This window comes from Cervus elaphus, chromosome 30 (genome assembly GCF_910594005.1).
Source record: "Cervus elaphus chromosome 30, mCerEla1.1, whole genome shotgun sequence".
In the NCBI taxonomy this organism is placed as follows: Eukaryota; Metazoa; Chordata; class Mammalia; order Artiodactyla; family Cervidae; genus Cervus; species Cervus elaphus.
Window position 1 is genome coordinate 85,991,308 of NC_057844.1, and position 14,543 is coordinate 86,005,850.

General features: G+C 42.4%; 1 protein-coding gene across 1 annotated transcript in view; it reads left to right on the plus strand.

Annotated features, from left to right (window-relative positions):
- Positions 1-14,543, plus strand: part of CDC16 (cell division cycle 16) — a 26,713-nt gene continuing 12,170 nt past the window's right edge. The window contains exons 1-12 of the mRNA XM_043891605.1: positions 1-167; positions 1,327-1,381; positions 1,477-1,574; positions 2,882-2,920; positions 3,170-3,310; positions 5,269-5,428; positions 6,358-6,449; positions 6,938-7,071; positions 7,852-7,931; positions 8,900-8,949; positions 9,792-9,865; positions 11,576-11,701. Of these exons, the coding sequence (XP_043747540.1) occupies positions 120-167; positions 1,327-1,381; positions 1,477-1,574; positions 2,882-2,920; positions 3,170-3,310; positions 5,269-5,428; positions 6,358-6,449; positions 6,938-7,071; positions 7,852-7,931; positions 8,900-8,949; positions 9,792-9,865; positions 11,576-11,701 (1,097 nt within the window). The 5' untranslated portion in view covers positions 1-119. The remainder of the gene's footprint in view (positions 168-1,326; positions 1,382-1,476; positions 1,575-2,881; positions 2,921-3,169; positions 3,311-5,268; positions 5,429-6,357; positions 6,450-6,937; positions 7,072-7,851; positions 7,932-8,899; positions 8,950-9,791; positions 9,866-11,575; positions 11,702-14,543) is intronic.

Here is a 14,543-nt window from a genome sequence, read left to right on the forward strand (position 1 = left end):
CGGAAGTTCCCGTGCTCTGCGCGCGGTCCAGTGGGGTCGGCGCGGGCGCCGGGCGCGGGCACGGCTCCGCCGGGTGGGCAGCGGGACGCGGCAAGCGCGCCGGGCCCGGCCCCGCAGCCATGAACCTGGAGCGACTGCGGAAGCGCGTCCGTCAGTATCTGGACCAGGTGGGGCCGTCCGGGGACGCGGGCGGGGCTCTGGAGACGCGGGTCCTGGCGGCGCGCGGTCCTGCGGCCCTGGGCTTTGGTGCGGGCCGGAGCCCTGGAGGAGGCGTCGAGTGCCGGCCTCTGTTGCAGGCCGGCCGGGGAGCGCTGGGTCTCGGGCGTCTCCGCGCGCCGCGAGCCGGGCACGTGTCGGCGCCTCCCAGTCCGGCCCGAGGTGTTCAGCACACGCTTCGTACTGAACGCAAGTCGAGGGGTGGCTTGTGAACTTCGATAGTAAATAGAAAACGTTTAAAGCCTAGTTGTTCTTATTTGGGCAAGTTTAAGTGAATAGTGATAAAGACAAACTTGTAGTGTCAAAATCAGTACTTTAAAAAGTTCACGTTAACTACACCTCTTCTCCCTGCCCTTTGCTTGAATGAGCATCAGTGTTTAAGGGAAGACGTATTTCCAGAATCAGCAGCATCCCTTTAGTCTACGATGTCACCTAGTTTTTGTAAAATGTATGTGGTCCCAATAAATTGGAAACCAAGAAGGGGAGAGAAAAGCATGTTCACTGTAAACTGTTAGGTGTTGGATGTGAAATATTGTTGCCGGTTGTTTGCAACATTCAGAACGCTGTATTTTGGTTTGCTGTAAGTCAGATGAGTTAACCAAATGCTTCCGGAGCACTTTTCCTCTGTCTCTGGGGATATAGTGAGGAAGGGGACAGGCCTGTTTTCAGCCTCCAGGCACTAAGGTTGGGCAGATCTGTGACCCTCCCAGAGCATCCCTCTTCCCACATTGATTGGCAGCAGAGTTCCTGGTTTGCATCTAGGAGGCCTGAGGGAAGGACTGAGAACCTTGCTAGTGATCACTTGAATTAACCAGTTCCTTAGATACCTTCTGATGTACTTTTGCAGAGTATAAATTTTTTAAAAATCTGCCTTCTTCAACTTGTGTGTCAACAGTCTTCCAATGATATTTTTATTTTTTTTTTGTACCACTGAACTAAAACTCACCTGGGATAGAAGATTAGAGATATGACTGATACATGTTAAAAAAAAATACTGTATTGAGATGTTGGTTTGTTATATAGTATTAAAGCCTTCTAGTAGTACTAGCTATCTGTGTAAAATTATTGAAATAACCAGGGCAATTACTGCTTTTTCTTTTTATGATGCAGCAACAGTATCAGAGTGCTCTATTTTGGGCAGATAAAGTAGCTTCACTCTCTCATGGTAAGTGACAAATTCTATTTTTTCTCATTTCTCTACCCTTAAAAGAACTTTCTACTTTACCTTGCACCTCTGACCCTTTATGTTTTTCCCTCCAGAGGACCCCCAGGACATTTACTGGTTGGCTCAGTGTCTTTACCTGACAGCCCAGTATCACAGGGCAGCTCATGCACTTCGGTCTCGGAAACTGGACAAAGTAAGTGAGTCCAAAGGTGTTAAAAATGTCGTTAGATTAGTATTTTAGGTATATGTTCTTTTTTATGTGATAATACTTTAAAGAATATTTTAAAGGATTCAGTTTCTCTTATGAAATGTAAAGAGAAATTTCTTGCGTATGTTTCTTTTTGGTCTCGGCATGAGGCATGCAGAATTTTAGTTCCCTGAATAGGGATGGAACCCATGTCCCTTGCATTGGAATCGCCAGGGAAGTCAAAGAGAAATGTTTTATTCCTAATCTTGATCACTTTGTTTTTCCCTCCTGCCACCCCCGCCCCCCCCCGCCCCGCCCCCACTACCATCTGGTCACTAAGTTTTGACAATACTGTTTTCTAAATAGTTCTGAAAGTATGGGCTGTTCCTTTCTATCTGATATCCACTCTGCACATCAGGCCTGTAATTTGTCTGTTTTGTTGTTTTAGCCTCTCTCTTTTGTTCAGTAACATCTTTCCCACACCCTTTCCTCCTCTCCAGTTCATCCTTTAAACTCTCATAGGGTGGTCTTCCTAAAACAGATGTGATTACAACGCTCACAGTACCACTCAGCGCTTTCCCAGTACCTGCAGGATTCCCTTGTGGCTCAGCTGGTAAAGAATCCATCTGCAGTGTAGGAGACCTGGGTTTGATCCCTGGTTTGGGAAGATCCCCTGGAGAAGGGAAAGGCTACCCATTCCAGTATTCTGGCCTAGAGGATTCCATGGACCAGTCCATGGGGTTGCAGAGTTGGACATGACTCAGTGACTTTAACTCACAGGCTAAAGTCAGATGCTTTCATGGACACCCCCTGCCCCCCACCAGGCGCTTTGTGACTTCTCTCCAGTTGTCACATAGCCACCACCACCGTCCACCACCACCGTCAGTGCATGGAGTGTGTATCCAGTCATGCTCACCGACTGCAGCTCCTGAGATGTGTGACAGCTACTCAGACTCAGTGCTGGGATGCTGACCAACTCCCAAGTAACCTTCTCCCCCTGGAAGTGTTTCCTTATTCAACTGGCTAGTATTTTTTTGTGCGATTCTTTCATAGCTTGTAAAAGAAACGGTGTGCTGTGTTTATGTCTCCCCTGTTACAACCTCCTTGAGGCAGGTCCTTATTCCTTTTTGAATCCTTGGTGCTTGGCAAACAGTAGGTTCATGACGAATATGAGTTAAAAAGACTTTTTTCTCTGTGAGAGTAAAAGAGGAGTTACGAAAATAACTTTCATCTCTTTTTTGTTATAGTTTTCTTTTTGATTGAAGATGCATGTTTTCTTGATTACTTTTTTGATGGATTAATTTCTTTTCTAGTTGTATGAAGCATGTCGCTACCTTGCAGCTAGATGCCATGTAAGTATGCTCTCGTTATTTGGTAAAGGTTTAGTGCTGTGAATCTTTGCATCCCTCACGAGTGTGAGAATTCAGTATACCGATTCTCCATTTACTAAAAGCTGATGTGCATGAAGAAAATTCTACTTTAAACATTTTAAATTTACGTAATGAGTGGGTACAATATTCATTACCTTTTAAAATCTACAGTGGCTGTGTGTATCTAGTATCAGAAGTCATAGTGACAAAGGCTGTTTTTGTTTTCTACAGTTTGCTGCGAAAGAACATCAGCAGGCTCTTGATATTCTTGACATGGAGGAGCCGATCAACAAACGGCTGTTTGAGAAATGTTTGAAGGATGAAAGTGGCTTGAAAGACCCCTCCAGTGACTGGGAAATGTCACAGTCCTCAGTAAGTAATACAGTAAGAAGCTTCAGTGACATCAGTAAGAATTGCCCACAGGAGAGGGCAAATGTAAATCACCTTCTTTTACTTCAGTATAATTGTCTTAAAATAGTTGGGTTGCCAACTTAGTTGATTTTCTCAACCCCAAAAGATTTTAAGACATTTCTGAGCCATCAATTAGAGGTTGTAATTGTGTCCTCAGATGCTTGAATCTCAAATAGGCAGACTTAAGCTCTTTCTTCTCACCATTGATGTTTTAAATTCTTTTCCACTTTTCCCTTCTTAACTGTGTTTTGACAGTGTTTTGTAGGTATCCCCAAGAAACCTCGCTTACCTTAGATTGGTTCTTTCCAGGAAGTGGTTTGATGTTACTATTTGTGTTATTTTCTGTATTTCAGTTTATGTACTTCATACCTGCCTGAAATTGCAAATTCCTGCTGGCAGAAATTATATAATGTAATGTAATAGATAACATTCATAGTCAGAGTGCTAATCTGGACTGTTACTCTTTTCTTAAACAACTTTCTTGAAATGTAATTCACATAACATGTAGTTCATTCTTCAGAAGTGTATAGTACATTGGTTTTTAGTATATTTATTGAGCTGTATAATCCTTACCATAATCACTTTGAGAACTTTTTCTTTTTTAATTTCAGCAAGAGATCCTATATCACTTAGCTGTTAGCCACCAATTCCTTCATATCCCAGTTACTCTTTGTAACATATCTATGCAGGAACTTGGTTACTCTGCTCTTCACCATATAATGATAGGAATACTAAACATTCTTAGGTTTTTTCTTTTGAAGAGACACATTGTTTTTTGTGTGAGGAAATACATTTATGAGCGAGTTGAGGATCATTACTTTTGGACCTCTTATACATTAACTGCTAAGAAATGCATGATTTATTTTTAATGCAGTATTTATTTTATTGAGTGTGTTTTGTTTTTTTTTAATAACTCACAGATACTGCATAGGTCTAAGATTCTCCCATAATGTCCTCTACTATTTTTGAATTGTGATTTTATGATGAATCTCCTTCATCTCCTTACCAGTTAGTGGCATCTCTGCATGCATATGTGCTCAGTCATGTCCTGCTCGTTTGCTGCCCCACGGACTGTAGCCTGTGAGGCTTCTCTGTCCAGGGAACTTTCCAGGCAAGATTACTGGAGTGGGTTGCTGTTTCCTTCTCCAGGGGATCTTCCCCACCCAGGAATAGAGCCCCCGTCTCCTGCATTGGCAGGCAGATTCTTTAAGCCACCTGAGAAGCCTAATGGCATCTCTGGACAACCTGTAAGCGCACTTATTTGTGTTTTGAGGTTCAGAGTCTGGAACATAAATCTGGTTTCTACATCCTTTTGTTATTGGTAGTGGTGCGGTGGCTGCTGTGTGATCCGCTTACCATGTGCTGGCTCCGGAGGGTGCCACCTCTGACCCTTACAGCGCTGTGAGTTAGATGAGGAGGGGGCTGGGGCGTGAGCAGCTGGAGCCTGGTCCAGGGTCACTTGGGAGCATCACAGCTGGGGCTGGAGCTCGCCTCGCTCTGGCTCCCGCGGCCAAGCTCCTAACCTGTGCCGCACTGCTGCCCGTGTTCTGGTACTTACTGAGGTTCGTTCCTGAGATGCGCCCGTCAGACTGTCCTCATGTTTACTTAGTATGTGTGTGCTCTGTGTGCTCTCTCTAAGCTGTTGCCCTCTTTGAGTCAGAACAAGTGTGAACAAAGTGGCAGTGACGCTTAACCTAGTTATAAAGGTTTGTTGACCTGAGGGAGCCTAGGGAAGATAGATGACAGAAATTTTACTTTGTTTTTATGATTCTATTAATGTATATTGTGTGTGACACTGAGATGGAGTGAATCCTTTTAGATGTTAAAAAAAAAGAGTCTTCACCTTTGGACAGTATATGATTTTTGATGAAAACTACTTTGAGTAGTATTGACTTGTATGTGACTTATTTTTCCAACAGATAAAGAGTTCCATTTGTCTTTTGCGAGGAAAAATCTATGACGCTCTAGACAACCGAACCCTCGCTACCTACAGCTATAAAGAAGCTTTGAAGCTTGACGTGTATTGCTTTGAAGCATTTGATCTGTTAACATCCCACCATATGTTGACAGCCCAAGAAGGTTTGGAAACCCAGGTGTTTTTATGTTTAGCACAATTAATATTGTTTGTATTTTTTTTTTTTCCTGAGATTTATAGACTCCATAGCAGGCTATGTACAGGTTTTAAAGAAACCCATTCACTTCCTTCACGTCTTCAAGCATGAAGCACGTTGCGGAACACAGTACTGTGAGGTGCTTCTTGTAGTCAGTCTCCTGGTGACCTGAGGTTGTGTAAGAATTCAGGGTCTGATGCCGTGATTACCAGCATGGCTGCACTTTAAACCCCGAGGAGTTTGACAGATAATCAGTGTGCAGGTCCCAACTCCTGACCAGGCAAGTCAGGGTCTGTGGCAGGACCCTGGCATCAGAGGGTGTAAAGCCCCCAGATGGTTCTGAGGTGACGCACAGCCTGAGAGCCACTGGCTGAGTGTGTGGCCAGTGGTGCCAGGCGCCTGCACGCGAGAAGCAGAGGAGCTGCGGTATTAACAGGACTCAGACATACTTTGGCCCAAAGCATTGTTCTCAGCCTGTGGCTTTGTCCCCTGGAGGACGTTTGGCAGTGTCTGGGGAGAGTCTGACTGTCTCAGCTTGGGGGCGGGTGGGGGTGGGGGTTGGAGGTTGCCTGTGGAATCTAGTGGGTAGAGGGCAGAGATTGTCCCCACAGAGTCCATCGTGCCGAGGCTGGGAAAGTGGCCTGGTGGCTCTCAAGTCTGGGGGTGACTGGAGTTGCCCGAAGATTCGCGCACAGCTGTTGTGCGGTTCTCGTCAGCTGGGTCTTAGTTTTCTGTAGTACGTTTGATCTTGTTATTTCCTCTTTTGAGTTCTGTATGCTTAGACCCAGAATAAGCATATAGAAGATACATGCTTAGAATATAGAAGAATAATTTTTGTTGCTGATTTTTTTCACCATAATTACTGAGGACATTGTATTTTTTGTTAATATTTTTTAGAAAAAGAACTTCTTCAATCACTACCTCTTAGCAAGCTCTGCACTGAAGAACAGGAATTGCTACGTTTTCTGTTTGAGAACAAGTTGAAAAAGGTAAGTTAAAACACCAAGTTAGTATTTGCTTTATATAAGTATAGTATTTCTTTCTTTAAATTTGGCCTCTATTCTTTTATGGGTTAAGAATTTAAACATTAATTTTCATTAGTTTAGCACATTTTCAGGAATACACATAGGTTATTTTAAATAATATGATTCCTAGCAAAGCTTTCAAAAATACGTCTTTCTCCCAGGAACAACTCTTATTTTTAAATGATGAAGCTGTCAGATAATGGGACGATGATGTGTGAAAATGAGGGTTTTTCTTACGCTTCCTGTACTTCTGCTTTGTAAAATACTTCCTACCATGGGACTCTGATAAGAGTGAGACAAGACTCAGCCTTGTGAAAGGAGTACTGGGAGCGCTCGAAGCTGGAAGTTTCAAGAGCGTCACACCTGTTGTGTGAGACGCTGAAGCGCTCGGGTCGGGTTGAGTGCGCCTTCAGTGCTTCCCACTGAGTCATGTTTGCACTCCTCTTTTTCAGTATAATAAGCCTAGTGAAACTGTCATCCCCGAGTCTGTAGATGGCTTGCAGGAGAATCTGGATGTGGTCGTGTCTTTAGCTGAAAGACATTATTATAACTGTGATTTTAAAATGTGCTACAAGCTGACTTCTGTGTAAGTACGCCCACTTCTTTTGTGCAGGAACATAGAGCATATAGTCCACTTTACATGACGGTGTGTGGGACATGCTTTCTGAGTAATGGCAACTGACGGGTGAGCCTTTGCAGAGCACAGAGCGGGTATTGGCTCAGAAGAGCGGTCTGCAGACAGAGGCATGCACACATTTGTTGCTTCGTGTCATTAACTCGGGAGTGTCTTTGTCACTCCCCAGTGATAATTTGCAAGTTTGGGAATCCCATCCCGGCCCATGTTTTATAAAGCCCATTCTTTGTTGAAGTAGAGACGAATAAAATCCCTACAGGGATTTTATTTTATTTTATTTTATCCTACAAGTGAGTCAGGCTCACTTGCCAAGCCTCCTCCTCCACTGTCAGTTCTATATACATAGTTCACATTTGTCTTTGGGCTTGCTTAAAATCCTTGAATTCACAAAGGTTTTAATTGACAAGTAGGATTCATTTAATATTTCATATTATTTTTGATCCTTCTAAATAATTAGACCACTTAAATTATATCTGTTAATTTAAAGTAAATGTTTATAGTGATGTTTATATTTATTGCTTCTGAGTAAATCTGGATTTTCAGTTTCATTTATAACCTAATCATTACCTTAACTAAGAAAGTCTGAGGATAATGGAGTTAAGAAACCAAAAATGCATTATAACTCACAGTATTGTGTGTAATGTGGAAATGACTATCTAAATAAACATAGCTAATTGTAATGAGTGCTGTTACATTGTACCTACATACATGATATGCTGCTTTAACTTTCAGAGTGATGGAAAAAGATCCTTTCCATGCGAATTGTTTACCTGTACATATAGGAACACTTGTAGAGCTGAATAAAGCAAATGGTAAGAATATTTTAAAACTAAGAATTTTGATAACAAAAATATTCTGTAACTGGAAATTCTCTCTCTCGAGTCCTGGGTAATTGAGTTGCAGGTGGCAGCTGGGGGAGAAGCGCTGGTCAGACTGAGCAGTGGTCTGTCTCGGCACTGCGGCGGGGCATGCTTCCTTTATCCCTACTTTCTGCTTCCTTTTTTTAAATGTAACTTGTGCTCCAAGATGTCATAACTCTAGAGTGTTGGCTGGCAGTTTGCCTTTTTCTTTTTCTTGTAAAATCCATAAGAAAGCTGATAGGGCAAGAGTCAGTAACTTTAGAATCGTAAGGGGGTAGAGTTTTTGTTAATGTTTTCCGTATTTTAGCATTTCAGAAACATTTAGAGTTTGGACTATATTTGCCCTTAAATCTTTTAAGCTGAATAATCAGCTCTGTCAAGAAGGGTAGCCAGGCACTCCAGCTCTGGGCTTGCTGCTCCAAGTACCGTCCGTGGACCTGCAGCATCACGTCTCCTGCGAGTCTGCTGGGGGTGCAGGCTCTCTAGCTGCCCTGGTCTTTGTGTCAGTCAGGAGGAGCTCACCTTGCTGATGCAACAAACTGGAGAGTTTGGTCAACCACGCTGGTTGTGGGTGGTTAAGATGGTCTGTAATAGGCCCCTGCAGTAAGAGACGTGGGCTTTAAGACAAGCGAGGCTGTTGGAAGTAACCCAAGCGCATGAAGCGCTCTGTCTGTGCTGCCCGCCCACTCACTGCCGGGGTGGGGCGGGGAGTCCATGAAGCCACAGCGACTGCTCCTGGAGTTTCTGTGTTGCATCCGATAAATGAATTTTGTGTCTAGGAAGAAAGAAAAGTATAAAATTATTGCTATGAGAACACAATTTATATGATTGTAAAGAGTTGTAACTGGGGGAAACTCATATCTTAAAATTTACTTGCTATGAATAATTTTATTCTTTTTTTTTCTTTTTCTCTAATGTAGAACTTTTCTATCTTTCTCATAAATTGGTGGATTTATATCCTAGTAATCCTGTAAGTAAATATAAACTTTTTTTCCTTATAGTATTTTTTTCTTACCTAAACTTTAAGAAAATACTTAACTAGTGTTTAGACAGAGGCTAAATTTAAGTTGATACAGATGTTTTATTTTAAGTTGTTGGAGCAGAATCTTCTAATGGTTATGATAATTAGAAGCAGTGTTCACTTTTTCAAATCACAAAAGTATTTTTTTAGTATATAACTTAAAAATCTTTTATTTTTTATGATTATAGGAATAATATATGCTTATCATTTAAAAATACTTAACATACAGAAAAATTAAATACTGAAAGTGAAAGTCATATATCTTTCATAAGCAATGTTAATACCTGCTTGGTATTTCTTCTGTTGCATGTATGACAACTTACTGAATTATGCACTGAGTGAATCACTGGGTCTTCCAAACTGCCATAGATCAGAACGAAACATAGAAATTGAAAATGGAATCAGAAACTATGTGCTTAAAGACAAACGTCAGGAGTCAGGGTTTAAGTCTGAGAATAATCTGCACCCCATAGTGGAAACGGTTTATAAAGTGGAGAAATCAGTGCAAGAGAAGTTAGCTGACGAGGTGGAGTCTGTGGACCCAAGCTGGGGCCCGGAAGACAGGGCGAGTCCGGGGCCTCATGCCTCAGATGCTGCAGGCGCACGGTGGGAGGCACCTGGAGCAGCGGCTGTAGGAGAGTCTGGTCTCTCTTCCCCCCGGACCCTTTGTAGACGGCCTGTGCCGGGAAGGCTCTGCCGTGAGCTGAGTGTGTGATGGGACATCTGACTTGTTGCCGATTCCCAGTGCAAGGTTACGTCCCTTTGGTCATGGTGCATTTTAAACTTTTTAGGTGTCTTGGTTTGCAGTGGGATGCTATTATCTCATGGTTGGTCATAAAAATGAACATGCCAGAAGATATCTCAGGTATGAACTTACTGTCTTCCTCCCTTTGTTGTAAACCTACAGGAAGTAATTTCTTCGTTATCTGCTTTAATACAGTAATTTGTAGTACGTTAAAAGCAGTATGAAAGAAAGTGTTTTCTTCAGATTTTATTCAGTTGCATCCATTGTGTTCCCTGCTCTTTATAAGATGCTGTAGGAGGAAGGGGAGATAAAAGTAGTCAGTGGTATAGACCTTGTCTTCAAGGGGCTTATGATGTATTTAAATTTTTATTTATAAATTAGAATAAATATGAATAGTGAATAATATGAAATATTTTGGGAGTTTGTTATTTACAGAGATAGTATTAACCTCTTACTATGAGGACTTTTTTAATTGTGAAATTACACAAAACTCTTTGTGAGGTTAGGGTCACTAAATGTGACTGTAAAACAATTCTTGCGGACTTCCCTGGTGGTCCAGTGGTTAAGACTCTGCTTCCACTACAGGGGGCACAGGTTTGATGTGTGGTGTGGAAACTAAGATCACACATGCCACTCCGTGCAGCCTAAATAAATAAATAAAATAAAAAATACTTAAAAAAGAACAACCGGAATGCTTGGCAAAGTCAACAGGTTTATGTAAAGATCTGCTGTGGTATTAGCTTGAGGAGCTCCATGCAGCCCAGTCCAGCTGCCTAGCCAGTGTTAATTCAATTACTCAAGTACAGAAAAAGCTCTAGTAATACCTGTGACTTCCTGCATTACGAACGGAATAGAAAACAGATCTATGGTAAAGTTCACAAACTCTGGACCAGCCTTGATTTCTAGCCCCCATGCTGCCACTTACTAGATATGATTCCTTTGGGAGAGTTCATTTCTCTGACCCTCCCTCTCCTGTGAAGTGGGGAGTGATGTAGCTGTATGCCAGGGTTGTTAAGAAGATGAGATGAGAGGAGAGGATCCTGCACTAGGGGAAAAATTAGGGAGAGCACTCTGACTGTTTGAGTGTTAAGCACTTTAGAAACATGTGCTTGTGGTTTTTGGGAGCAGGATGATTCATGTTATAGCAGTTCTCTTGGACTGTGCTTTGATTTGCTGCACTTACTCAGTGATGAATTCTGCATGAAATGGACCATCTGGGTAAAAGAAATCCTAGAAAATAAAATGCTAAGAAAGTGGGAATGTCACCCTTTTTATTTTTCACGTTTTGTGATATGCTGTCTTTATTCCTGATTGTGGGTCACCTAGTTGAAGAGTGTGTAAGATTATGTAGTCCTGTCCATCGAACCAGCGTGAGTCTCCCAAGTCATCTGTAGGGTGTCACTTAATCTTTCCAGCCTCGATATACTTAGCCTTAAAACATAAATAATCCTGAAAGTTGTTAGGATTAGATGGTGCATATGAGGCACAAAGCAGGCCTTCATTAAAAGGTTGCTGCTGCCACTGATTCTCTCTTCCACTTTGAAATGAAGCTCCTGGGTTAACTAATATTTGTTAAGTCTATGCAGAAAGCTAATGGGTTCCACTACATACCTAGGAAGTTGTGGACCTCTCCTAAAATTACTTAAAATTTTGCTTGTACTGTTAAGCATTATTTTATTTCAAGTGAATTAACACAGTGTTAAATCAGTGTTTAATACATGGACAGCTCATTCATTGACAAAATTCTGATGTCCTTGAAATAGTCAACTTAGGTAAAATTAACCTAACAACTTCAAACATTACACACGTGAATGAAATTTCATCTTTTAGCAAAGCTACGACGCTGGAGAAGACCTACGGGCCGGCGTGGATCGCGTACGGGCATTCGTTCGCAGTTGAGAGTGAACACGACCAAGCAATGGCCGCGTACTTCACAGCAGCGCAGCTGATGAAAGGGTGCGTGGGACAGCAAAGTGGGCTTTCGTTATCACCGTCTCGGCCACTGGGTCGCTAAACTGTAGTGTGTCTTGTTAGTAGCTTATGTTTGTGAAGTAGCTATGGGGGTGAGGGAAGAAAGCTGATGTGACTTTGCCAAGTAGTTTATCCTGACCAGCACAGGGGAGCTCACACATCAGCTGAGGGAGCAGAGGAGGGTGGAAGCTGTTTCTCATGTGCTTGTACAGGAGTGGCAGGGTCCACGAGCAGGGAGATTACTTGTATCCTGCTTCTGTGGCTTCATTCATGATTCAGATTCAGGACTGAGCCTGCCGGTTCCCTGTTAACTGTGTTGGTACTAGCTGAGCCCTGGCAGCGTGCTGCTTTGCGGAGCGGAGCCTGCTGTCCTTCCTGCTGACTCTCCAGGTTTGCACTCGTCTCACTTTGCCCCGTTCTCTCGTGCAGGCTGCTGCTGACCACGGCCTTCCCTCTGGTGGGGAGGTGTGGGAGTGCCAGGGTGCCTGCTGGCCTTGGCCAGTTACTCACCTCCTGAGAAATGGGAGCAGCAGCAACACATAGGCCTATGCTGACTGTGAGGAGTAGTGAAGAAAATTCTAGTTACAGACTGGGATCAGTTTCTGACACACAGCAAGCACTCAGTGAAAGTTAGCTACCTTACCTTGTTTGCTTGAATTGCATTTGTTAGGTTTGATTTACCAGCACTCAGTTCTGCATCTATATTATTTAGGGTCCCAGCTTTTTTAAGTGTATTGCATTTTCTGTGTATGACTTTGATATCTAATTAGCTGTCCATGAAACTATTATAAAAGACACAGCTCCCTAAGAATCCTAGTTTTTCAGGCTGCCATAACAGAGACCATAGACAGTGATTTAAACTAAAGAAGTCAGGTTTCTCCTGTCTCAGAGGCTGGCTGGCCGATTTGGTTCCCGGTGAGGGTTTTCGTCCTGGCCTTCAGGTGGCTGCCTTTTCACTGTGTCCGCACAGACGGGGGACTCGATCTACTGTCCCTTGTAGGGCATGAGCCCTGTTGTGTTGGGGCCCACCTTTACACCCTCATCTAACCTTTATTATTTCCTCACAGGCCCTCTCTCTGAGTGTAGTCACTGGGGGCCAGCATGGGGCCCAAGGTATGGGTTTGGGGGGAGACCTACATTCAGTCCATAAGTCCATGAGCCTGACATATTACTGGTACAGTCCTCCAGATTACAGTTGTTCAACCAGTTATTGACCCACCTAAATGGTCCTCGTACCCAGTCCATCCCGTTCACCAGGACTTCGAGACACTTTCCAGTGCTTTGCTGAAGCGTGGCTCAGTGTCCGCATGCACCCCTAATCTGTCAATCTGGTAAACTGCAGCAAATAATAACAACTTACTGTGGGTTGTTTCTTCAGAGCAAATGCTAGAGTCTGCTAGTTTTATTTTGCTCTTCTTGGTGCTCACAAACCCAGAATAGTTATTACTAACAGTTACTTGTTAGTTACTAATCAAGAGTCAAAACCAATAGTTAATTGTATGACTAACACTTTTAATGTTTCCCAGTTGAGCACTTTTCTAATTAAATTTTCACATTACCTCATCAGGATAAGCATTATTTTCTTCTCCGTTTTACTTCCTTGTCAGAATAGCTTTGTATTCCCTTAGCTTACTCTGTGTTTGGTTAATTGTTTGAAATTGCATGCATCTGTTAAAATTTTCTTTATGACTTCTTGAGCCATTGGTTATTTAAGAGTGTGTTGTTTAATTATCAGATATTTGTGAATTTCCAACATTTTCTTCAGTTATTTCTAATTTAATTCCAGTGTGACTGAAGATCATACTCTGTGATTTCAGTGTTTTAGGTTCCTTGAGGTTCTTTACAACCTAGCGCGTCTGTCCTAGAGGACACCCCACACCAGCCCTCCCGTGTCCGAGAGCCCCACTCCCGCCCGCACGCTGCTCGGCTGCCTCGAGTCCCGCCGGGCCACACTGTTGTTCGTGGCTTGTGTTTGTTGTTGCTCCTCCACCTCGTGATTTCATTCATGATTGCAAGTGGGTGTGGGTCTCCCCTCCTCACAAGTGGAGTGTTCCTGTGAAACCTTTTATAAAGCTGAAGTTGTGGAAAGTTTCTTTCTCATAAAAGCAGATACCCTCTTCATATTTCCATTGGTTAGCCAAAACAGGTGGGTCTTTCATGGACGTGAAGTCGTGTAAAGCATGTTTTCAGATGGCAGCTGATTTCCTTATTGAAGTCTCCCAACTGTTGAATTGTCTTTTCCCCTCCAATTCTGGCAGTTTTTACTACTAGCTTTTGGGGTCTCTGTTGTTAGATTCTTGATGGATTTAGCCTTTTATCTTTGTAAAATATCTTCAGTTGTTTGTAGTAACAGATTTTGTCTTGAGTTTGTTTTATTTAATGTTTAGTGTAGCCGTTCCTGCTTATTTTGGTTGCTATCTGCATGGTGTATCTCTTTCAGTCTTTTCAGTTTCAACTTGAGTCTTTTGAATCTAAAGTGTGTCACTTGTGGACAACAAATAGTTGGAATGTGGTTTTATTATTGATTCTGCCAATTTCTTGCCTTTTGTTGGAGTTTTATCCATTTGTGTATAATATAATTAGTGATAAGGTAGGATTTATGCTTGCCATTTTGCTCTGTGTTTTAATGTTACATCTTTTTTTCTTTTGTTTCTCATTACTGCTCTTTCTTTGCTTAGATACTTTGTAATTACCACTTTAATTCCCTGTTTTGTTCATAGGGTAAATTTTTTGAGGTTTTAGTTATTATCTTGGGGGGTTACAATTAACATCTTAAACAATCGACTTTGGATTAATACTGACTACTGACTAGAGTACTTTCCAACAC